This window comes from Coregonus lavaretus (assembly GCF_964263955.1).
Source record: "Coregonus lavaretus genome assembly, chromosome: 17".
NCBI lineage: Eukaryota > Metazoa > Chordata > Actinopteri > Salmoniformes > Salmonidae > Coregonus > Coregonus lavaretus.
In genome coordinates, this window is record NC_140004.1 from 2,212,299 (window position 1) to 2,238,990 (window position 26,692).

General features: G+C 44.7%; 1 protein-coding gene across 1 annotated transcript; it reads right to left on the minus strand.

Annotated features, from left to right (window-relative positions):
- Nucleotides 1-824: 824 nt before the first annotated feature.
- Nucleotides 825-22,166, minus strand: LOC311144331 (caveolae-associated protein 4a-like; the record flags this gene model as incomplete). Its single annotated transcript, XM_084180368.1, has 2 exons — nt 825-1,496; nt 21,759-22,166. The coding sequence occupies 2 exons, from the start codon at nt 22,164-22,166 to the stop codon at nt 825-827; spliced, it is 1,080 nt and encodes a 359-aa protein (XP_084036494.1).
- Between the last annotated feature and the right edge of the window lie 4,526 nt (nt 22,167-26,692).

Genomic DNA, 26,692 nt, shown 5'->3' on the forward strand with positions numbered 1-26,692 from the left:
TTTATTTTTTTACATTTGTAATAATAAAAAATATTGTCACATACACCATAATATGCTGAATGCCCCAACAAGTCTAAATATATGTGTCTTGACAGTGTTATGACCATATTATGACAGGTTATGACAAGTTATGTCAGCTATTATGACATGGTTATGACCGTGTCATAACGTGTTATGATGCTAGGTGTCAAGTAAAGTGTTAACCTAATTTCAAACTTGCCAGCGCTTTTTCTTGAATGGTCTTTCGTCTCAAAGAAATCAGTTAACAACCACACATCTCAGAGGAATTCGTTTTTGTGCGTCCTGAACTTTAATGCCTAAACTAACTGCAAACTGAACAAAGCAGTTCATGTGCATTAGTACCCAATGTGCCCAATACTGATGTACCTCTGTCCCAAAACCCCCCTGACCTGAATAAATCCCATTCTATCTTTCCATGAAAAGTTTCAATCTTACACCTTTCTCTGTGTTCGTGTGTGAATGTGTCCATGTACATTACAATATAAAATTATTCCAAAGTTGAAAATAATATCGGCCAGTTTCGATGAAACCCCTGAAACCCCTGAAACCCCCTGAAACACAATATTTATATATTACCAGGTCACTCACAGAACTCTTACCACTCCTCTGTAGACAGGTCAATTTCTATATCCGACACAAGTGTCTCTTCGATTTTTATACGGATTGATGAACTAAATTGTCTGTCGTCAATGTTGATTTGTCACAGACCATCTCTCTTGCATGGCACCGCAAGCTCTCTTCCTACCCCGCTTCACTTCCTGTTTCGGTGACTCGACATTGTGTCGCAGCCACATGCTGGAGATCTACTTCCTGTCATATTCGTCCTCCTTACCCTCTTTCACTGCCTCCATGGTGAACTTCCCCTCCTCCCCTATCCGGATGGCAGCTGGCTCCTCCACAGGACCCTCCCTCTTGGTTTCCGTTTCCATTACCACCTCCGTGTAGGTGACTTCTGGGGTTTTACTGACTTCTGGGCTTTTCCTTTCATTGATTGGGGTCACCGTCTCATCTACCTCCTCGGCCACCTCAGCTCCATCCTGGCCCTTGGCCACAGTTCTCTCTTTCTTCAGCTTGATGCGGAAGGACTCCTTGGTGGGGACCTTCATGGCGATGTTCTCCTTCAGCCTCTCGCTGGAGTGCTTGATGCGCTCGCCGGCCTGGTGCATCTTCTCCCGTCTCTCGGTGGGTACCATTTTCTCGCCCATGTTGTGGAACTTGGTGCCCAGGTTGTCCTTGGTCTTGGTCATGGTATCCTTGGAGAAGGTGTGCTTGATGCTTTCAATGCCCTTCATGCCTGATGCTTTCAGGCGGGCGGTTCTGGAGCCTCCTTCAGTCTTGTCCACAGTCATGTACTCCTCGTCCGAGGAGATGTCCGCGGGGACGTCATAGGTGTCTGGCTCGATCACCAACCCCTCCATACCAACTGCTCCTTTTGGGGTCTTTGTCACAGCCACCGAAGGGACCTCATGTTCCCCCTAGAGAAAGGCAAATTCACTCTGTTAAAGTACAAGAATATGGGTTGGCTTCTTAAGTTACATAGCCACTGGTTGAGTGCAGACCTGGATCAAATAGTATATATATATATATTATAATTTTTTTTGGGGGGGGTCTGTGTTTGATTTAAGTTTACCTGGTGTAATGAAACCAATGGAATAGTCCCAAAAGTGGCAACTATTTGGCATTCCAGAAAGGCTCAATCAAACGCTCAAAGTCGTTGAAAGGAAACAAATACAATTTGAAACCAGGTCTGGTTAAGTGTGCACTTTTAGGGCAATTATGGAGAAATTGCAAAAGGTTTCCCTTCTCTGCCTATCAGTTATACAGGGGATATTTGGCTTTGTTATGCTTGCTTTGAGTTTGCCCTTGTAGTGGAGAAAGGTTGCAACAGTGTATGTCCCACTGGGCAATACAGTGCCTTTGGAAAGTATTCAGACCCCTTGACTTTTTCAACATTTTGTTAGGTTACAGCCTTATTCTAAAACGGGAGCTCAGAAAGAGTGTCCGCATGACGTAAACGCCCTCTTTACCAGAGTGTATAAAAGTCAGTTAAGAATTAACAAAGGAGACTAGACGGATCTGAAGCTGCTGCTAGGTCTATATTGGTCCCTAGCCTGAAAACCAACACGCAGTTGAAGAAAACAAAGGAGCTTCTAACAGTCAATGCTACGGTTGAGAAAATGTTTTAAGTACTGTATCTAAGAAAATGAATTTAAGTACGACCATCCGGCTACTCTCTTCAAATCATCGTCAACAACACTGTTCTCATCACCCCATTGACACCGATCATCGACACGGCTGATTAGCCGTCCTCAGAAGATCACTCTTCCAGAACGGGCAGAGTGAACATCACCCTGTTAGTCCACAGACTACAGAACCAGAAAACTATCATCCAGAACACGAGGAGAAGGCCCCATCAAGCCCTTTCCATGGAGGCCTGGGTCCAACAGAGTTCCACGACCTCCAACACGTAAATACATGCATTACTTCTTACCAAACAGGCAACAGTTCGGGGCAAGTTATTAGGATTACTGTGAGCGTAGTTCCATGTGTATCCAAGTGTTCTCTCTTTCTCTCTCTCTCTTTAAATCGCCATCTGTTGTAACAAGTGTCATATTGTGTTAGTCTATGCCAAGAGTGTGCAAAGCTGTCATCAAGTCAAAGGGTGGCTATTTGAAGAATCTCAAATATAAAATATATTTTGATTTGTTTAACACTTATTTGGTTACTAAATGATTCCATATGTGTTATTTCATAGTTTTGATGTCTTCACTATTATTTGTAGAAAATAGTAAAAATAAAGAAAAACCCTTGAATGAGTTGGTGTTCTAAAACTTTTGACCGGTAGTGTAGTTAGTAAATAAATAATTCAATCAAATTGTATGGTACGGAATGATCAGTAAGACCCGGGTTTGTGCAGATTTAAAGAGTCTACGACTTTCAGAATGAGACTGATATGAGGTAAATGATTAATAAGTGACTGTTAAATGATATAAGAGATATCTAGAAATCTTTAGAGTTAATTTGGGAAACGGTAACTCGTTAACTCGGTGCCGCAAATTCCTAATGAGTTAATTGTTACATAATTAATTTGATAAAGTAACAGTTAAACATAGTATGTAATTATTCAATAAATAATTTTCATCACATCAATGAAAGTCACGTCACGACATATTGGAGCCCCCGTGCGAGGAGACTAAGACAAAACTCCCTTTTCATCCAGATACTAGTAGGGAGAGATTGACTCCGGTGTTGTATATCTGACGAAAAGTCATTGTGTAGGGGATTTAGTGAATGCTACGCGTTAGGACATATGGGCCAGCCAATGTAAGTATCAAGAGAAATAGAGTAGTTGGGCCAAACGTAGTAATATTTCTGTATCTCGTGTTTTAGGAGCGAGTAGACTCGGTCAGTATACATTTCTTGAGCTAGGACATATGGGCTGGCCAATTAAAGAAATTTGAGAAGATATAGTTGTTGGCCGAAGCAAAGTATTATTTCTCTGTCTATTGCGCTTCAGTAGCATGAGTAAGACCACGGCAATATTTCTTTATGTTTCCGTGTGTTCCGGTAAAACATTGCTAGCAAAGAATCGCCGAAAGGGTTAACATGAGACGTCATTAACAAACCCTTTCCCTTGTTAAAGGGGACCCTGTGTGTGCGTGGAAGTGAGATTCCCTATACAAGTGGGGTAGCTTTGCACTAGATGCTAAGTTAACGAAGGGAGAGCAGCCATTTTTGTTTTTCCCTTTGTTCCAATGGAAGTTCCGCCCCTCGGGACTCCCGTTTGACTTCAGCTTTCTGCCTTCAGCAACCTCTGGTGGTGAAGAATCGCCAGTAATTGCCACAATTAATGTGAGGGCACACTCTTAACCCACTGTATGATATCCATCCAATCTCAACTGATTGGATATAAATGTCTCATTCGATTTAACCGGGAAGGTGAATCACCTAACAAACCTTTTTCAGGGTTTGTCATTTGGACAAGATCCAAATTTATTTGTTCAAACCAATGAGACACTTTAAACTTTTCCACATTAACTTAGATACAGCGATGCTATCAGGTTAATTAAAGTTTAATTCCCAGATAGCCCATACAGGTATGATTAATCAATAACATTGATTAATCAATTAAAATTGCTTTTGCAAGTATTGATGATTCATTGACGTATATAAACCGAATAAAATCGTTTTTGCAGCTTCCAACGACAAACCCTCAAACCCCAAAATGTTACATACGTTTAAACAACAAATAATCATCAAAATGAGCTAGCTATCAGAGGGGGTGCCATCCATTCCCCCGCTAATAAGTGAACCCTCACCCACAGAAAGATTGATCGCTGACCTCAGCAGCGATGCAAATCCAAACTATGCTGAAGGGTTGAGAATGTTAGATCACAATGCCATAAGCAAAAAACTGCAGAAATCGCGACCGACGGCCTTCAAAATAGTCCAGCAAGCACAGGCCTTGTAAAGGTTATCTCTTGTTTTGCCCTGAACTATGCCCACCAGCTGAGATGGACATTGGTCCAATACCGCTGTGCTCAGCAGAAGCACGAGCAAGAAACTGTTGAGATGAAGGGACAGGTGGAGAGAACCAGGAAGCTAATGCCAAATGCCGACAAAGACAAGATACTGCTAGCCAAGGAGCTGCATTTGAGAACGGACCAATTAAGAAATCTGGCAAAAACTTATGACGATGAACGAGAACAAACTATTGAACAAAAACGCCTCTCTTTAGTCAAAACTAAATATGACGAAGTCCAAAACTAGATCAATTTGACAACCTACTTAAAACCAGGGACGAGCAACTTGATACCCTGCAAGCAGTGTTGAATGACACCAGTCAAAGCAATAAGGTTCTAGTCCAAAAGCTGCAAACCACAGATGATCAGTTAAATAACACAATGTCCAAGTTGGATGAAAAATCTGTGGATCTCATTGAAGTCACTGATCAAATGAATGATGTGAAAACCCAGGTGATGATGGTGGAAAAATGTAACTAAGCAAGCAGAGGAAATCTCATTACTGAATCTCTTGCTAGAGACTCAAAACCTCTCCCTGCAAACCATGACAGATAAGTATGAGGCCGAACGGAGCAAGTGCGACAGTCACGTGTCTGAAATAAATACTCTAGATGCCCAAGTGGACTCGGCGATGGAGCAGAATTCCACCCTTAGGTACCATCTAGAGCAACTCCGAACCAGTCAAGCGCTGCAGCCAAACCCGGCCAAACAACCAAGCTCGCAACCGGAGTTTGGTACACAAAGGAGTGAAGATGACAGAAGGTTTCAGCCTTTACCTTTCTCAGGTGTCCCTCAGTCTTTTCCTCTTGGCCGTTTGGCACAGAGTAATATGGCGCCTTGGCCTTTTGGCCAATTCTTACCCACAAGATGATGCAAAACATCCCTGCGCACTAGGCACGGAACGCCTTGATAAGATCATCAAGACCTTCCGCACCTTTGACCCCGCCCCAGGGAAGCCGAACGACTCTGAGATGTTCCTAGCAGACCTAGAGGACGCGTTGGATGGCTACCCGAACACTACGGATACTGACCTGCTTTACCTGTTGACGCGAATGTCGAATAGACACATGACTAGGTTAATCCGCCTACATCAACATTCCGTGCAAAACGACTACACGAAACTTGCCACAGCTTTAAAAATAGAATTCTTTGATTCTGCGACTCGCAAACACGACAGCACGCTGGCTAACACTGTCAAACAAGCGTGAAGCGAACACCCACAAGCATAATATCATAGGGTCCTTTCAGCTTACTTTGGCCTACTCACTGAAATAGGAATGGAAGAGCTACTACCATTCAAACAAATGTTTCTGTCAAACATGTATCCCACCTTCATTAACTACTTGGGCCCTACAGCCGACGTAGGTTTACCAATCTCAGAACTTAGAGTGCTTGCAAGCAAAGCTTTTGAGGCATCAAAAATGAGCTGCTCTACGAGCCCTGACGTCTCGGTTTTCAATATTGAGCAGGAGCACTCACTCCAGTTAGAGGGTGTGGAATCAAGGATAAGAGCGGTGAGTGATGACACACAAAAACGGTACCTACCACGAAACAACTAAACCAATAACCTTAGCGGTAAAACTAACTATACCGAACGTTCCCAACCAAACTGGTACCGTAACAATCCACATGGCCACCACATTCCTGCACCCAACCCACAAAAAGGTAACAAGGGTGACAAAGGGTTCAATGAACACCGAAGCATACACCAATACTCTCGACAAGCTCTGCTAAGAGAACTACAGGAGCAAGAAAAAATTGACAAACAGGACAAAGATAAGTCGCCATGACTAGATGTAGACTCGGCGAACAACAGGTCCGCAGAAATTAACACTATTTGCGAGGACGTGAACGATCAAATTACCCCAGCACTCACTCCAAACCCTATCCAGGGCCCGCTCGATCAAGAAACAAGCCCACAGGTTTTGTTTACATACTCTGATACAGATGTGGAGATGCACAAGGTAAGCAGCGTTGCAACAGTTGATTCCTCTCCCATTTCGATAGAGGACCGACTGGGTCATGAAGGTGGGTTATCTGTCTTGGAAATCGACACTGATAACCCACAGCTCCGTTCTTCCAACCCACCCCACTTTGTTGGGGATATGACCAGAAAAAACAACTCGAACAGTTCATACCTCAAAGCAGTTTTAGAGGACTGTTTGACATGTGATGCGCTGATAGATTCAGGTTAGACTATTTCCCTCATATCTCAAACTTTACTGGATGAACTCAATAGGGCAGTGGACCCAGCAAAACGTTGTTTAAAAACAGAACGTTGTGACACTACACTTCGAGGTTTCACTCAGGCTACCTCGCTTTTAACCAAGCGCCTCCTACTAAAATTGCGCCTCCTACTAAAATTGACACAAAAGCATGTCACTTATCCACCCTGTGTACGTGATTAGCATTGACACCGAACAGACGCTGATTGGGATAGATTTAATTGACCGTTGTTGTGGAAATTCATCACTATACTTTATTAACAATCAAAGTTATTACAAAGTTTTTGTTGAATCAAGATTTACTTTATTGAATTTCAATAAAAGGAAGCTGGTCTGCAGAGTAGCCTAGCCTCCCCCGCCCTCTCTCCATCTTATATAGTGCCCTCCACACACCCTAGATGTATAATCCCTCCCTCTTCAGTTTCCCGCTCTTTTATTGCTCCGCCCACTCCCTTTGTCTATGGTGGCAGCTAAATTTGACTTTCATTCAGTTCAGAATCAATAGTAATACCATCAATCAATCCATTATCTTGCAAAAAAAACTCTGTTCAACCCCGGCTCTCCCGGGCTTGACCTGAAGACCGATTGTTGGACATGACAGGTCCCTAAATACTTGAAACATACACAAATCCCCACACACACAGTGAAATGATCCAATTAAGTTCCTGGCCCAATAACAAAGAACTCTAACTCTATAATCGTGATTAACCCAGTTTTATCTTATAGTCCACAAAAAAATCTCCATCACCGTTTGGTACCACTGATGGATTGGAAAACCAACCAAGTCTTGTCACAAATACAGTTGAAGTCGGAACTTTACATACACTTGGGTTGGAGTCATTAGAACTAGTTTTTCAACCAATCCACAAATGTCTTGTTAACAAACTATAGTTTTGGCAAGTCGGTTAGGACATCTACTTTGTGCATGACACAAGTAATTTTTCCAACAATTGTTTACAGACAGATTATTTCACTTATAATTCACTGTATCACAATTCCAGTGGGTCAGAAGTTTACATACACTAAATTGACTGTGCCTTTAAACAGCTTGGGAAATTCCAGAAAATGATGTCATGGCTTTAGAAGCTTCTGATAGGCTAATTGACATAATTTGAGTCAATTGGAGGTGAACCTGTGGATGTATTTCAAGGCCTGCCTTCAAACTCAGTGCCTCTTTGCTTGACATCATGGGAAAATCAAAAGAAATCATCAAGACCTCAGAAAAAAATGTGTAGACCTCCACAAGTCTGGTTCATCCTTGGGAGCAATTTCCAAATGCCTGAAGGTACCACGTTCATCTGTACAAATGATAGTACGCAAGTATAAACACCATGGGACCACGCAGCCGTCATACTGCTCAGGAAGGAGATGCATTCTGTCTCCTAGAGATGAATGTACTTTGGTGCGAAAAGTGCAAATCAATCCCAGAACAACAGCTAAGGACCTTGTGAAGATGCTGGAGGAAACAGGTACAAAAGTATCTATATCCACAGTAAAATGAGTCCTATATCGACATAACCTGAAAGGCTGCTCAGCAAGGAAGAAGCCACTGCTCCAAAACCGCCATAAAAAAAGCCAGACTATGGTTTGCAACTGCACATGAGGACAAAGATCATACTTTTTGGAGAAATGTCCTCTGTTCTGATGAAACAAAAATAGAACTGTTTGGCCATAATGATCATCGTTATGTTTGGAGGAAAAAGGGGGTGGCTTGCAAGCCGAAGAACACCATCCCAACAGTGAAGCACGGGGGTGGCAGCATCATGCTGTGGGGGTGCTTTGCTGCAGGAGGGACTGGTGCACTTCACAAAATAGATGGCATGATGAGGAAGGAAAATGACGTGGATATATTGAAGCAACATCTCAAGACATCAGTCAGGAAGTTCAAGCTTGGTCGCAAATGGGTCTTCCAAATGGACAATGACCCCAAGCATACTTCCAAAGTTGTGGCAAAATGGCTTAAGGACAACAAAGTCAAGGTATTGGAGTGGCCATCACAAAGCCCTGACCTCAATCCTATAGAAAATGTGTGGGCAGAACTGAAAAAGCGTGTGCGAGCAAGGAGGCCTACAAACCTGACTCAGTTACACCAGCTCTGTCAGGAGGAATGGTTCAAAATTCACCCAACTTATTGTGGGAAGGTTGTGGAAGGCTACCTGAAATGTTTGACCCAAGTTAAACAATTTAAAGGCAATGCTACCCGAAATACTAATTGAGTGTATGTAAACTTCTGACCCACTGGGAATGTGATGAAATAAATAAAAGCTGAAATAAATCATTCTCTCTACTATTCTGAAATTTCACATTCTTAAAAGAAAGTGGTGATCCTAACTGACCTAAGACAGGGAATTTTTACTAGGACTAAATGTCAGGAATTGTGAAATGTTTTATGTATTTGGCTAAGGTGTATGTAAACTTCCGACTTCAACTGTAACTATGCCATTTCCGTTGACCCCACCGCCTTTGTCGATGAATACATGCAATACATTATGCAACGACGAGGGTTCGGCGTCATCAACTGACATACCCCCGGTGAACTTCGTCATGAGTCCGCCGTTTGTGGAAAAGGATAGGATGACAAGTTCAACTCTGAAATTATCCGAACATAGGGTTTTCCTGTGTGGCTTGGGTGAATCACCAACTGACACATACCGCCCTCCACTGATAGGTGGCGTGTGCCTAAACGGCACAACGATTGAGGACGCCATACTGGCAACCTGGTCGGAAAAATCTGCAATCAGTTTGGAAATGTTCAATGACATTTCGAAAGCGGCTCACTGCCACCCCCTTGTTCCGAAAACATTCAGATTCCCACTGGGAACGACTCCCCAGATGACACGCACCGCTTTAGGAGTATGTGCGCTATCACTCCACATCGGAACCAAGGAAGTATCTCACTACCTACATACAGTCTATGTGGGAGCTGCATTTTGGTAAGATTGGGTGTTAAACTCGAAACCATACACCAAGTTCTTTGGTCTTTGGCGCAGCCAGCCAAACACGCCTTTTCTTTTGACCCTGTGTGGATGGCATCTGGGTAGACTATTCCTGAAGCTTGCAACGTGATAACTGAGTCCGCCATGGTGATACTTGCAAGATCCACAGAGGTTTCTGTAAGACTGTACCTGGCGCCCGGCTACCAGATGGAAGGCACCACTGCGTTCCTCCAACCCTCTCCGCAACTATTCGACTTGGGGCTAACTATTAATGGTAACCCGCTGTTGGAGCTACACGCTAGATCCACTTACCTCTTGGCGCAGAATCTGACTCAAGCGGATATTTCTGTTCCTCGGCACACTCAGCTGGGAACATTGATTGATGACTCCTTCCATGATTTTGAACTTGTTGTTCCCGTCATTGGGCTTCTTCCTTCCTACCTAGACCTATGTGGTGAGGGAGGGACGTTTTGTACTTGTCAGTCAAAGGCAATCCCAATAATTCCCTTATTGCCACTTGACGACACATCGACGTTCAGGATGGATGTCGATTCGGACAACGAGCTGTTGATATACTCCATCATCACGGAGGATGATACCGCATCTCCTTCTGCATGTGAGGTACACACTAATGAGGTAACAGCCAATGATTCCCCCACCTTTGACATGCCGTCACCCCCTGAGGAAGACTTGTACATGTTACATGGAAGACTGTACAACCGTATCCTGGTTTCCATGCACAGGTACTAGAGCTACTGCAGACGCACTTGTCAATGACACTGAACGACATCAGTTGCGGGAATCGTTTAACAAACACAGACAGATCTGGTCGACAGATCATTGCGGTGTTACAGATATTCATGTGGTGCGTACTCCTACGCCACCCGGAGCAGCTCCTACATTTGTGAGACAATACAAAATTCCGCTTGCAGCATACTCGGCGGTACAGGAGATGATCGACTCCCTACTAGCTAAACAGATAATCAGGGAATGTAACAGTACGTACAGCGATCCCGTGTGGCCTGTTTTGAAACCAACGGGTAAATGGCATCTTACCATTGACTATAGACAACTAAACAAGCTGGTTCTGTTGTCTCGTTGGCCTGTGACACAGCTCGACCAAGAGTTGCCAAAGGTGGCAAACGCCAAATACTTCTCCACTGTCGACGTGGCGAATGGTTTCTGGACCATGACAGTCGACCCTCGTGACCAACACAAGTTGGCTTTTTCTTTCTCGAACAAGCTCTTCACGTTCCATCATTGCCCATTCGGGTATTCGAACTCCCCCGTGGAGTTCAACATCTTCCTTCACAAGGCAATGCCAGATGCAGCCACCAGGGGAACGATAGTCTATGTGGATGATGTTCTCATGAGGAGCGAGACTTGGTCACATCACCTCAACGAGGTGGATCACGTTCTTACCCAACTAGGAACGGCTGGGGCTAAACAGGCTATCATGAAAGGACAATGGTGCAGGACCAAGGTCAACTATATTAGACTTCTGGTGGGTGCTGAGGGCATCCTGCCACAATCTAGCAGAATCCAAGCAGTCCGCAACATCAAAACGCCTGCAAACCTTCATGAGGTACGCAGCTTCTTGGGAGTATGTAATTACTCCCGTCAGTTCATCGAAAATTATGCTGACTTGTCAATGCCTTTGACCCATCTTCTTCAGAAAGACACCCCGTTCATTTGGGATGCCACTCGCGATGAAGCTGTGACTTCCTTGGAAGACCTGCTTTGTGCGGCACCCTGCCTGGTCTACCCCAACAAAGACAAGATGTTCTTTTTGGAAGTAGGTTTCTCAGAGAACTGCCTTAGTGCTGGGTTGTACCAAAAATACGACCAAGACAGACGTGTGGTTGCTTACGTGAGCAAAACACTCAACCCTGCTCAACACAAGTACTCAGACTGTGAGAAAGTGTCTGGGCAGTCAGCACTTCACCTGTTATGTCGGCGGACAAAAGGTGATCATAGAAAACATGTCACCAGCCGGTGACTTTTCTGAAAAGCCAAAAAATCTGTGAGGACGCTGTACACAACAGCAGGATAGCGGCTTGGCTCATGACGCTGCAGAGACATGATGTGGTTGTCAAATACACAAAAGTGAAAAACCTGCCTTTGGGTGGGGCTTTGGCGGTGTATCAACGCTGCGGTGACGACGAAACCGACTTCGCACCACCCCCGTTTGACGTAGCTCCGCCGTTGCCGTCAAACCATCACTACTTTGAAGAGAACGTGTGTCTTGGCATGCCGGTGGCATTTGTGGATGGCTGTTCTTACCGTCAGCTAGACCTCTTGCAAGCTGGTGTGGGATTGGTATGGCACAACGACATTCAGTGCAAACCGCTTCAAATTCAACTAGGCAACAAGACCGGCCAGTTCGCAGAAGTAGCTGGCGTACTTATCACACTGCAAACTGCGGTAAAACACGACTTGTCAGAACTGGCAATCTGCACCGACTCAAACTATGCCAGACTCACCTTCTTATGCCACTTGCTGTTTTGGAAACAAAAGCACATGACTACTTCAAGTGGCAAAGAAGTGAAAAACAAAGAGCTCATTCTTGCCTGCGATGACCTCATAACCAAACACGACATACAGGTGTATTGGAAGAAAGTCAAGTCCAAATCACCTGGTTGTGACAAACTTGGCAACGACCATGTTGACAGCATGGCGAAATCTGGTGTAATTCACGGCACCCCTTGGGTGTTCGATGCTTGGGACGCAATGATCACTGAGGCGCCCATGGTGTCTGCGGTAATGCGTATCCTTGTAGCACCGCAGGAATCATCTTCGCACTAACATAATGTGTTGCTAACTCATTCGTTCTTGAATGGTGACCTGGTAGCAATGCAACACCAAGATGAGTCCCTCGCCACTTTGATGGCTTTCTTGTCTGATCCTGTCAATCACCTAGTGTCCGAGCTGGCTTTGAAAGGCTCAGACGACTTGCGTTCACTGTACGCAACTAAACAGCACCTCACACTTGTAGATTACCTACTGGTTTATGTTTCAGAAACCGATGTCACACAAAGTTGGGTAGTTCCTAAAACACAGAGGGGATAATGACAGCTCATGCCCACGACGAGCCATGTGGGGGACATAGGGGGGGTCAAGGCTACATGTGAAACATTGCGACAGCTGGCCCACTGGCCTCACATGGAACAAGACGTGGCACAATACGTGAGGGGGTGTCTAGTTTGCTGCCAGTTTCAACCCTCCAAGCCACTTTACAGAGCACCCTTGCAGCGCGTGTCTTACCCTTGGAGCTCGATCCAGATCAACTGGGTCGGCCCAGTTGCCAGGTCGGCAAGAGGCAACAAGTATCTCCTCACAGTGACTTGCGCATTCACCAAGTGGGTGGAGTGCCTGCCTGCACCCAATGACACAGCGGAAACCACGGCCGTTCTTTTGCTCAACCACATTTTCAGTCGTTTCGGCCTGCCAGGAGAAACCATGGACAGCGACAGAGGAACCAATTTTTCGGCTGCTGTAATGACCGAACTGTGGCGGCTCCTGGGAGTCAAAGCTAAACTCCACATCGTGTACCACCCTAGGCGCTCCGGTAGGGTAGAAAGGAGCAACCAGACAATCGTCAAAATCCTGAGGAAATATGTGGCAGCCAACCACAAAGATTGGGACCTCAAACTCCCACTGGTACTGATGGCGATCAGAGCCACACGCAACAGGTCTACGGGAATATCACCATTCGAGATGATGACGGGCCGGCAAATGATGGTTCCACTGCATCTCCTGTACCAACCGGGAGATGTCGCCGCAGCCACCGCCTACACAGCTCATGAATACGTGATGGACTTGTGAGCCCACCTCCAGACTACCTTTGCGTACGCTCAATGAAAGTTGGAAAGAAGTGCAGAAGGTGACAAGACACACTAAGACAAAAAGGCTTCACACGAGGTGTTCGAGGTTGGGGATAAGGTGTGGTACTACATATACACCAAACCCGTTGGCGTCGCGACAAAGTTCCTGCCCCACTGGACGGGGCCACACGAGATTGTGGTAAAATTGTCACCTGTGGCTTATCAAATCAGAATCAGCAAAGGTCGACAAAACACCACGTTCAGGTGTGTCCACAGGAACCAAATTAAGTTGTACACTCCCCCCATGGGAATAGAAGGGGTGCAAGCCAGCACCGAATAGATAGAAACCTAGCAAATCAGAGGTACTAAGAAAATTCTTAAGTATCCTCAGCTGATCCCTTCCAGGAAATCAGTACGTTGCACCTAACATATTTTCTTCTCTTCCCAGCTACAAGATATACGTTTCGTTGACATTGTTGATATTGTACTGTTTGAAATAAGAAAATCAGCTACATTTGTTGCAAAAATATATATAACTGAAATAATCAAGCAATATCTCTAATTATGCGTTTTTGTAGGAAGGAGTTCCTTTGGCTGGTCCTGACACTGCGCCCTGGTCAAAACCAGGGAATCGTTCTCCGTGATGATCCAGGACTCCTTATAACCAACTGCAGAGTACACACACAGAGGGTGTACGTCCGCCTAGATGCAGAGAACGTGTACCGCCAACACATTCCACCTGCGGCACATTTGAGTTGGGCCGGGGCTGACTGGACCACCCAGGCAGTTATGCACGCCCAGCTAGACACTGCCCATATGTTGGCTCAACTCCAAAAGTTCACAGTCACCAGTCAGAATTAGCAGAGCCCAGGCAAGAAAAATGATTTGTCAGGGCTTTACTCTCAATAGGTGCAGGCGTAGGGTCACTATTTGCTCTAGGCACCACTGCTGTCAACGCAGTCAGTCTAGCCACAGTCAAAATAAATGTTGGGGAGATTACTGAAGAGATGCCACTTATCCATCAACAGATTAAATCACAGGCACTCAGGTTGCAACATATGGGAAAGTCTCTCCAGGACACTATTCTGGTGGTAAACACACAAGCTACTCTCCTGAACAAAACCCTCCTGTTGGTAGGAAAGCTAGTAGAGTTCATGAACCATGATTATGTGTCACGCCCTGGCTCTGGGGACTCTAGTATGTTGAGCCAGGGTGTGAGTTTTCATGTGTGTTGGTTCTAGTTGTTGTATATCTATGTTGGCCAGGGTGGCTCCCAATCAGAGACGGCTGTAGCTCGTTGTCTCTGATTGGGAGTCATACTTAGGTAGCCGTTAGGCATTCATTCATTGTGGTTTCTTGTTCCGTGTTGGTTTGTGTATGTAACCAGGGACGTCACGTTTTCGTTTTTGATCGTGTGATCATTATCTAAATAAATATGTTCGCATTCAACGCTGCGCCTTGGTCCTCCTCTCTTAACGACGATCGTGACAGAAGAAACCACCAAGACTGGACCAAGCAGCGTGTCCAGGAGCCATCGCCAGGGAGATCTCTAGCAGATCTCCTTCGCCTCCTCGACTGGGTCAAGCCGGGTGAGGAAGAGAAGGGCTTGACATGGAAGCAGAAGGGCGAAAGGCTGGCGAGGGACATGGAGACCTGGTCCACGGGTAGGAGAGACGCCCAGAACATTTTTAGGAGGGGGGGCTAACGCCGTGGACGACGGGCCAGCAGGAGACCGCGGCAGAGCGGCCCAGCGGGTTGGCAGAGGAGGCCGCCAGGTTACGGGGGCCACTGGTCGAAGAGGGGATGGAAGGTGTAGAGGCACGGCGAGAGGTACTGGGGTGTGTCCCCAGTCCGGTCCGGCCCATTCCAGATCCCTGCGTAGGACCAGTGGTGTGTGTCCCCAGTACGGTCCGGCCTGTTCCTGCTCCCCGCACCAGGCCAATGGTGTGCGTCGTCAGCCCGGCTCGGCCCGTTCCTGCTCTCCGCACCAAGTCAGTGGTGCGCTTCGTCAGCCCGGCTCGGCCCGTTTCTGCTCCCCGCACCAAGTCAGGGGTGCGTTTCGTCAGCCCGGCTCGGGCCGTTCCTGCTCCCCACACCAAGCCAGTGGTGTGCGTCGTCAGTCCGGCACAGCCCGTGCCTGTTCCACTGGTGCCTGGTTCAGCACGGGTCAGCTGCTTCACGCCAGAGCTAGAGCAATCCGCTCCACCAGTGTGCAGTCCAGCTCCGGTCAGCAGGGCCAGACCGGACCAGGGGTACCTTGGGGGGTTAGAGAGCGAGTGGGGATCATGCCCGGAGCCGGATCCACCGCCAAGGCGGAGTGCCCACCCGGTCCCTCCCCTGTGGTATTTGGTTGGCGCGGTCGGAGTCCGCGCCTTTAGGGGGGGGTACTGTCACGCCCTGGCTCTAGGGACTCTAGTATGTTGAGCCAGGGTGTGAGTTTTCATGTGTGTTGGTTCTAGTTGTTGTATATCTATGTTGGCCAGGGTGGCTCCCAATCAGAGACGGCTGTAGCTCGTTGTCTCTGATTGGGAGTCATACTTAGGTAGCCGTTAGGCATTCCTTCATTGTGGTTTCTTGTTCCGTGTTGGTTTGTGTATGTAACCAGGGACGTCACGTTTTCGTTTTTTGTTCGTGTGATCATTATCTAAATAAATATGTTCGCATTCAACGCTGCGCCTTGGTCCTCCTCTCTTAACGACGATCGTGACATTATGCCCATGTCTAATTGGTTTGATTATTGTTGGAGGATTTTCTCCGTGAAGTTAGCTCTTCTATGGACCATTTGGCCATGAATAAAATCCCCTCATATCTAGTGCCCCTCTCAATGGTGCACAAGATATTGACCTCAGCTACCACAACCACGATAAAACCATTACAGTCACATTTGCCCTATAGTCTGGGGTCGGCAATTCCAATACATGTTGATGTTAATCATAATGAAGTGGGATTTTTACTGACGCTACCGGTTGTTGAATTGGAGAATATCTATAGATTGAAAACGGTTTTAAACGTAGGGTTTTGGCGTGACTGCACCAATGTGGAAATCGCCACACCCCCGATCGTAGCTTATCAAAAACACAATCCAGATTTCAATCTTACCACTAACCAGTTAATGTGTACTCTAACCAAAGAGGTCCACTACCTTAGTCCTAGCAAACCATTCATCAGGGATTACACAGAGCGCCTTTGTGGACTTAAGCCAATCGCCAGCTAAGAACGCTGTAGAGCCAAACTAACAGCAAGGGATGGGGTCACCACAACGCAGGTGGAGGTGGTAGGGAATCGATGGCTGGTTAACACCCCATTCACGTCCACCACTATGACTTACAAACGTCATGACTCAACCACCCAACTGAACCTCCCCAACCAGACTGTTTTTGTTAAGGTACCAGAGGGGGTGATTATCCACATAGAAGACCTAGCCCTATACCAACTTCCCGACGACAGGATAGACACCGATATTGAAATGCCTGATGCTTTTGCTAAACGTTCCCTTGCGTTACCACAGACCATTCAAAACCAAGTTCAGTATGAGGGATCAATGACTGTTGCTCTTAGCATACTGGATGAGGCACTCTTAGTTGACCCAACGGACTACAAGCCAAAACATTGGTCTGTCATCCGCTCTTGGACGGTGCCGGACAGTATTCTGAGTGTTACCATGATCCTTGGTCTTATTGCCCTTGGCGTGTGCACCTACTATGTACACAGGCGCACACGCGCAATGGAAGATCTAATGAGGTCTTATGCGAGGATCACTGGTGGAATGGAAGCAATCCCGATTTTTGGAAAATTGGCAATAGATCCTGAAACACCATCAGGTGGTCCATCCACAGCATCCCCAGCGTCTTCTCCAGAGTCTGCTAGGTCAGCCCTGTAGTGTCCCCAATGCAAGCTTTGTCCTTCATGGTGTCATTTTAGAGAGTGCCTTAACTACCCACCTTCAAGTAGGATCGCTCAGAAAGAGTGTCCTCATGACGTAAACGCCCACTTTACCAGAGTGTATAAAGATTGAGTTAAGAATTAACAAAGGAGATGGACCTGAAGCTGCAGCTAGGTCTATATTGGTCCCAACCCTGAAAACCAACATGCGGTTGAAGTAGACAAAGGAGCCTCTAACAGTCAATGCTATGGTTGAGAAAATGTTCTAAGTACTGTATTTAAGAAAGTGAATTTAAATAGGACCATCCAGCTACTCTCTTCAAATCATCGTCAACAACACTGTTCTCATCACCCCATCGACACAGATCATCGACTCGGCTGAATAGACGTCCTCAGAAGATCACTCTTCCAGAACGGGCGGCAGTTCGGGGCAAGGTATTAGGATTACTGTGAGCGTAATTCCATGTATATCCAAGTGTTCTCTCTCTCTCTCTCTCTCTCTCTCTCTCTCTAACTCTGCATCTTTTGTAACAAGTGTCATATTGTGTTAGTCCGCAAGGGACCCATTTTCATTGTATTAAGTTTCTAATCCCTACCTATACCGTGTACGTGTTTGTATCTTGTGTTATCATTTTAATTAGTTAGTAAATCAATATTTAAATCAATTTGTGTGGTACGGAATGATCAGTAATACCCTGGTTTGTGCAGATTTAAAGAGTCTACGACTTTCAGAATGAGACTGATATGTGGTAAATGATTAAAAAGTGACTGTTAAATGATATAAGAGATATCTAGATATCTTTAGAGTTAATTCGGGAAATGGTAACTCGTTAAACAACTTTTCCCATGGTGCCACAAATTCCTAATAAGTTAATTGTTACATGATTAACTTGATATAGTAACAATTAAACATAGTAGGTAATTATTCGATAAATATTAGTCATCACATCAATGAAAGTCACGTCACGACAGGGGTATTGTGTGTAGATTGCTGTGAATTTTTATTTATTTAATCAATTTTAGAATAAGGCTGTAACGTAACAAAATGTGGAAAAGGTCAAGGGGTCTGAATACTTTCCGAAGGCACTGTATATTACATGCCAGGAACCACTCAATATCATGGGCCTATTTTTCTACAGGGATCACAGAGGTTGGTGGGAAGATCTGTTTCTCAAAAATAGCTTAAACCACATCGTATCATTGCAGTCCGCAACATATGGACATTTATGAATGGCTGTTCTCAGCAAATAACTCAGACAATTTAGCCCACAACATGAGGTATGAGAAGCATGAGAAATGATAAACCCAAGAATAGCATAAAAAGATGTGCCATTAACAAACAATTCCAACAACACTTTTATTGTTAAAACTGAACACTTAGCTTACACTGGTAGCACTATTTAATACTAGGCCTAATTGCTGAATTTTCCTCTCTATCATTAATTCCTAAAACGCTGTAGTGCCCCCCCATTCCGATGACTAGGCCACCTGCTGGATTCTGCAGGTGACTTTGAATCTGAGACCTAATTAATTCTAATAAAGATTCAACCACCAGCAACAATCACACTCATTAATCAAGAGGGTGAGTCGTCTGAACATGCGAAGTCTCTGTGAATGACACAATAATTGCACCACCAAATCAAATCAAATGTTATTGGTCACATACACATATTTAGCAGATTTTATTGCGGGTGTAGCGAGATGCTTGTGTTCCTAGCTCCAACAGTGCAGTAGTATCTAACAATTCACAACAATACACAAATCTAAAAGTAAAAGAATGGATTTAAGAAATATATAAATATTAGTGGCATTGACTAAAATACAGTAGAATACAGTATATACATATGAAATGAGTAAAACAGTATGTAAACATTATTAAAGTGACTAGTGTTCCATTTAAAGTGACCAGTGATTCCATGTCTATGTACACAGGGCAGCAGCCTCTAAGGTGCAGGCTTGAGTAACCGGGTGGTAGCCGGCTAGGGATGGCTATTTAATAGTCTGTTGTCCTTGAGATAGAAGCTGTTTTTTAGTCTCTCGGTCCCAGCTTTGATGCAATTGTACTGACCGCGCCTTCTGGATGATAGCGGAGTGAACAGGCCATGGCTCGGGTGGTTGATGTCCTTGATGATCTTTTTGGTCTTCTTGTGACATCGGGTGCTGTAGGTGTCCTGGAGGGCAGGCAGCGTGCCCCCGGTAATGCGTTGGGCAGACCGCACCACCCTCTGGAGAGCCCTGAGGTTGCGGGCGGTGCAGTTACCATACCAAGCGGTGATACAGCCCGACAGGATGCTCTCAATTGTACATCTGTAAAAGTTTGTGAGGATCTTACGGGCCAAGCCACATTTCTTCAGCCTCCTGAGGTTGAAGAGGAGCTGTTGCGCCTTCTTCACCACACTGGCTGTGTGGGTGGACCATTTCAGATTGTCAGTGATGCGTACGCCGAAGAACTTGAAGCTTTTCAGCTTCTCCACTGCGGTCCCGTCGATGTGATTAGGGGTGTGCTCTCTCTGTTGTCTCCTGAAGTCCACGATCAGCTCCTTCGTTTTGTTTGACGTTGAGGGAAAGGTTATTTTCCTGGCACCACTCCACCACCAGGGAATTTGGGCCAGCATACCTGATGTTGCTCTGCAATTAATAATACATTATTTGCTGACCGACATGGCAACCACCCATAGGATGACCGTCATTGGTCACAACCACATTGGGCTTGTGCTTCCATCAACTGATGGTGTGCATGCAATGGTCCTCGAGTCATGTTGAACTCTGACCTTATTGGTGTTTCTATTGTAATTTTTACATAACAGTGCATGAAAGGCTCAGGCTCATGGTACAGAGTAAGAGTCTGTACAATAAGTTCAAAATTCTCTCTGTCAACCGTACGGTAGCTGACCAATCAGTGTATGTCTAAGATTGATGATGTTTAGAAAGTCCTATAATGTCTAAACCCCAAAACAAGTGATAACGACAACTTGACCCGTAGACCATTTCCTCTACTTTTATTCAGTCTTTATTTTTACATTTCTGTCTTGAGGTTGTTTGACATAAACATTTTCTATATTATGGAACTAATACTACTGATTCAATCACTTGCAGAAATACAAGGTTGGGTGAGGTGTTTGTTTATTCTAGCTTCAACCCATTCTATTCTAGCCCAACGTCTATCTTCAAAACAATGCCACCCCTAATTGTGAAACTACAGCCATTTATCTGTCCTATTACTGATCGGCCCATGCTAAGCTGTTGTGTCCCATTTTTCAGCCTTGCCAATGGCAATGACTGTCTCTATAACAAACAGTGCTTGCTTCCTAACTAAAGTTACATGACCATTGCAGCCATCGCTGCGTCAGAGCCGAAAGCACTATATTAGGAGATCTATGCCCTGCTAGGCACGCCCTCAGAATAACCAACAGCAAATCAGTCATCTGGAAATCCTACACTCAGACTTGCCCCTTCAGGCAAGAGGGAGATTCAGCTCCTCCTAGGGATCATCATAGAGCAAAGATGACACACTTACTGTAAAGTGTAGTATCACTATCATCTTTGGAAGCCATGTTTTAATATAGACTACAGAGACTGACAGGCATTTGTACTAATGGCCATTCACAATTACCCACAAATCTTTCTGTAAAAAGCTAGCCCCTAGGCCTTTAAAGTTCAGTCATATATAATGATACGCCATTGAAGCTATGTTTTTTCAAATGCCATGATATATCTGAGAAGCTAAAGGCCCCATGTCACATTTCAAGGATGAAATAATAGCCCTCTAAAACCATACTGTGTAATCAAGGCCACTCCATTAATTTCAATTACAATATAATAAAATCATTTGACGCCGGATGACAGATGCCGTGAAAAAACAATCGGCTTTCCAACATTGATCGCCTTAAATGGTGCCCATCTCTCACTGCATCTAACTTGTAATAACAGAGACAGTGCTCTAATTTCTGTCACAGTTTTGAAATTGCTCTAATAGGGCAGACTCTGAGTGGTACAAAATCTCTACCAAAGAAGATGTGAACCCTCTCTATTTCGCCGTAACTGTATCTAATATTCAGCTTCTTTAAACTGACCTAGGACAATACATATTCGCTGACCTGTACCACTGGCCAATGAATGGACTTGCTCAGATGATAATTTGCTGATGTATCATTGATATTTGGGATGCTAGCATTTCAACTGTGACTTCCTTTTCCTTTATACACACATAGTTTCAATTGTTTATAGAGCATCATGGAGTTGTTTAAGACGACTGAGCATATTTTTGTTGCAACTTCTATCACACCCAGTGCATTATTTTGCTAACCAGTTCACAACCAAGTGCAACCCATTGGTGAACACAGATACCTGATAAATGACAACACGGAACTTGTTGCGAGTCAGCAGCTCCTCCTGCGTGTTCTCCACCTTCTTGACACGCACGTTCTGCTTTTCCACACGCGTGCGCACCTCCTTGACATTGGAGCTGACCTTGAGCATCTTCTGGAGTAGCTTCTGTACGGTGCCACTGGTGGTGGTGTGGTCCTTGGCCAGCTTCAGGACGTCGCCCTGGATGGTCCTGATGTTGGTCTCCAGCTCAAGCTGCATCTCTTCCATGCGCTGCTGGCCAGACTGCACATTGTCAATGATGCCTGCCACGCGCTCCAGCAGCAACAGGATGGTCAGGGAGCTGACGGTGTTGCCTGCATCGTCCTCCACCCCCAGCACCTCCAGCTTGTCCTGCACGCCTGCCATGTAGTGCTTTGACTGATCCATGGAAGTGTATTTTGAAATACGAAAGGGAAATTTGGTTGTTGGGTGAAGAAACCAACCAAAGAACGCTGATGCGCAACTTTGATGCAAGTGCAGAGAACTTGAGGATCTCGGGTTAGATTTGGGTTGATTTGAAGAGCTGCAGGACTATGGAGTTACCACCAGCTAAGAGACTACAGTGACCCAACTCAGGTCTGGTGCAGAAGAGAAAGCAGACTCCACCTACCAGCCTGGTCTCATAGACTAGACGTAACATAGTACATTTAAATCTGGGACACTCAAATTAGTTTGATATGTTACGTTTTGGTATGGTTACATAAGAAAAGGTTACTTAAGGGAAAAACTAAACATCTAGCGAATGTTCGAATGTCATCACAGACAACTTTAGCATTTTAGCTAATTAGCAACTTTGCAACTACTTACTACTTTTTAGCTACTTTGCAGCAACTTAGCATGTTAGTTAACCATTCTCCTAATCCTAACCTTTTAACCTAACCTTAACCCTAACCTTAACACCTAACCCTAACTCCTAGCCTCGCTAATGTTAGCCACCTAGCTAACGTTAGCGTTAGCCATCTAGCTAACGTTAGCCACAACAAATTGGAATAAAGTAACATATTGTCCTCTCTCTCTCTCTCTCCCTCTCTCTCTCTCTCTCTCTCTCTCTCTCTCTCTCTCTCTCTCTCTCTCTCCTCTCTCTCTCTCTCTCTCTCTCTCTCTCTCTCTCTCTGTCTGTGTGTACCACACCTGCTGTCTCGAACTCTGAATGCTCGGCTATGAAAAGCCAACTGACATTTACTCCTGAGGTACTGACCTGTTGCACTCTCTACAACCGCTGTGATTATTATTTGACCCTGCTGGTCATCTATGAACGTTTGAACATATTGAATAACAATCTGGCCTTAATGGCCATGTACTCTTATAATCTCCACCTGGCACAGCCAGAACAGGACTGGCGACCCCTCAGAGCCTGATTCCTCTCTAGGTTTCTTCCTAGGCTCCTGCCTTTCTAGGGAGTTTTTCCTAGCCACCTTGCTTCTACAACTGCATTGTTTGCTGTTTGGGGTTTAAGGCTAGTTTCTGTATAAGCACTTTGTGACATCTGCTGATGTAAAAAGTGCTTTATGAATACATTTAATTTGATTGGATTTGGACATCCACAAATTAATACATACCATATGAAACATAACATCTCATACTAATTGGAGTGTCCTGGATTTACATTTACTATGGTACGTCTACCCCTGAGTCCAGGTTGCACCTACCCCTTTAGAATGGGCTGCAGGATCAAGAGGGGACCTGCTCAACAAGGGTTCAGGGGGCAGGAGATAAACTGAAAGGGGTGCGGCGGAGCCGGCACGCACCGCACAGATATAAATACTATTTTGGTAAGGCGACACTGACATTTTGGGAAGATGCAAAGCAGGGGGATGGATGGAAATCCCCCTCAAGCCCGCTCTGTTACAATCCCGATTAATTGGTAATTTACTAGGCATAGCTTGACGATTCAGCTGTACGTCATTTATGTCAACGTCAACTTCTGACTCATTCCTAATCTTTGTAGTGACAGATAGAAAGACAACGCTTTGGTCGTCTGCCCTGATTACCCATCCCAGGAATGTTGAGAAGATTAAACATTGTTGCCCTTCCTTTTTTGAGTTCCCCAGGGCAGCAAAGTCCACACATTGAGTTGCAGTGAGATCAGGAGCTGTGTATATTGTCTACTAGCAACATTGTACTGCAGTAAGTGTCAAAGTGGCGCAATATTGGAATTGTGAGCATTAAGCACCTGTTGAAGTGGAGCACGTGTGTTTTACTTACTGTTCACCTTATTGATTTGTTAATGTGCTTAAATCCATATTGCGTGTTTTTGCAAATCACTTATTTAATCTATTTGTTTGTTCAATATTACAATGAACACAAATCACAATGAAAAACCTTATCTTATACATGGAAAATAGCAAATAGGACAATTTGATGAATGAGGAATCTTTAAAGCATAAAATACCACCAAGTGAGAGTTTCTGTACATGACAACATTTTGTGATATGACAAAAGCAACAAAAATGTTGTCCTCAACTGTATGTTGCATTGTTCTATAATTTAATCTAAATGCCATTGGCAGCAAAGCCTTGATAATAATGAACAGTATCACTCTTGTCCTGCCTCTGCACCACCTGATCTCCTTACTGTCCCATCTCTTCCTATGCGTAGTCACCATTTCATTATTATTATTTTTTATATATTTTAGTCATTTAGCAGACACTCTTATCCAGAGCGACTTACAGTTAGTGAGTGCATACATTTTTAATTTTTTTCATACTGGCCCTCCGTGGGAATCGAACCCACAACCCTGGCGTTGCAAGTGCCATGCTCTACCAACTGAGCTACACGGGGCCCTGGAGGTTTCTATTGGTTTCCTCACAGAATAACAAAAGGTCAGAGAGCCACAGCCTTGCCACCTCCCAAAACCATTGGGCTGAGACTGCCTTGAGGACCAACTTCCCTCTCCACTCCCTTTCCCAGTCAGGGCCTGGTCCCCGTTTTCTCTCATCCCCTGGGGAGGGGAGAGTGCCGGAGGGCTGCTGAATCCCCTCAACTGAAGCCAGCAGCTGCTTCTGCTCCCTAAACCTTTCACCCCCACCCTCACCTCACCTCCTCCACTGTCTATAATTACACAGCAGCAGATTGGCTGAGCCATACCCTCCTCTCCATCCCCCTTCATATCTGAGCCCCCCTCCACCACCCTTCTGAAATGTATGCCCACGTATTGGTTTATTTTCACAAGGAGAAGCTCTGACCTCTGCTCCCATTCTGGGCTTCTGCGGACGAGCATATTTGAATTAGATTCGGGTGCAATTCATTATCCAATTCCCCTCCCACTGTGGTCGGAACTGGGAGTGAATGGGGAGGGGGCTTCCAATGACATCGCTAGAGGCCATGTTTTCACACGCAAAAAATTCCCTCCTGGCTGCAGAACATTCAGGTCATATTCAGAAGATGCAAAATGGAAGAAAACGGTCCCAAACGGAGTGAAACTGGGATGTTCTATCTGAACTATGAAATGCTCATTTTCGTTTTACGTTGCAAAACATTTTGTGACAATGTGCCCTAATGAACATGGCCCTGGTTGAAGGTGGGTGGTATAGACTAGACGACACCCAGAGTTCGTTGCGTGTCTGTGGGGGTAGCACACTGTGATTTGTAGCCTGTATCTGTGTTGACCAGAACAAGAGGAGATCAACTTAAGTCTATTGTGTGTGTGTGTGCAAACTGGGAGAGTCTCTGTTGTCAAGTCACATGGGTAGAGAGAAGGTAATCTCACTAATCTCTGTTACTGCAGCCATACTACCACACACACACACACACACACACACACACACACAGGCATTTCCTGTAAATACAATTTTTTTTAAAATTGGTTTTGAGCCTCGGATTCTAAGTGAGTGCTTAAAACTAAGCTACGAGATATTTATGTGGTTTCGTTTAAGGATGGCTGGGTCAAGGATGATTTGTTTGACTGTATGCTAGACAAGATTAACTTCCCCCACACACATTAATATTATCTTCTCTTCTAAGCACTGAATAAAACTAGATAGTAAGTAAATTGATTACCTTTGATCCAGATGTTATTTCTTAGCATCCATACACCTACTCCACGGAATTACTCTCATGTGATGATAACGCTACCTAGCTGTGTAGCCTATATTATAATATGAATGACACTGTATGATAACATTACTATACTTTTATATTTACATGGGAGGGGTATGTGTTCATTATTGATATGCTAACGTTACTTGATCATGAAGCATGTTGTTAGTTAGTAAGCTAGCTAGCAGGAGTGTAAGCTAGCTAGCAGGAGTGTATGGACAACAAAATAAACCTTTGAATTGTGCTTCTGGATTGTTGCATTATCCAAGAGTGTAATATGGTTTGGTTGCATTATTCAATATTGTAATATGTTTTAGAAGAAAAGTTGCTCCGATTGTTAAATAGTTTGTGCTTACTGGCTAGTGGCTACTGTGATATTTATGGTCAATTTGAGCTGCCGACCAAGGATTTAATGTGAATGGAAAAGTATACTGAACAAAAATATAAACACAACATATGTGTTTATAAAGTGTTGGTCCCATGTTTCATGAGCTGAAATAAAAGATCCCAGAAAAAGCTTATTTCTCTCAAATTGTGTGCACAAATGTGTTTGCATCCCTGTTAGTGAGCATTTCTCCGTTGCCAAGATAATCCATCCACCTGACAGGTGTGGTATATTTAGAAGTTAATTAAACAGCATGATCATTACAGAGGTGCACCTTGTGCTGGGGACAATAAAAGGTCACTCTAAAATTAGTCGTCTTGTCACACGACACAATGCTACAGATGTCTCAACTTTTAAGGGAGCGTGCAATTGGCATGTTGACATTTACATTTACATTTTAGTCATTTAGAAGATGCTCTTATCCAGAGTGACTTACAGTTAGTGAGTGCATACAGAAGGAATGTCCACCTGAGCTGTTGCCAGAAAATGT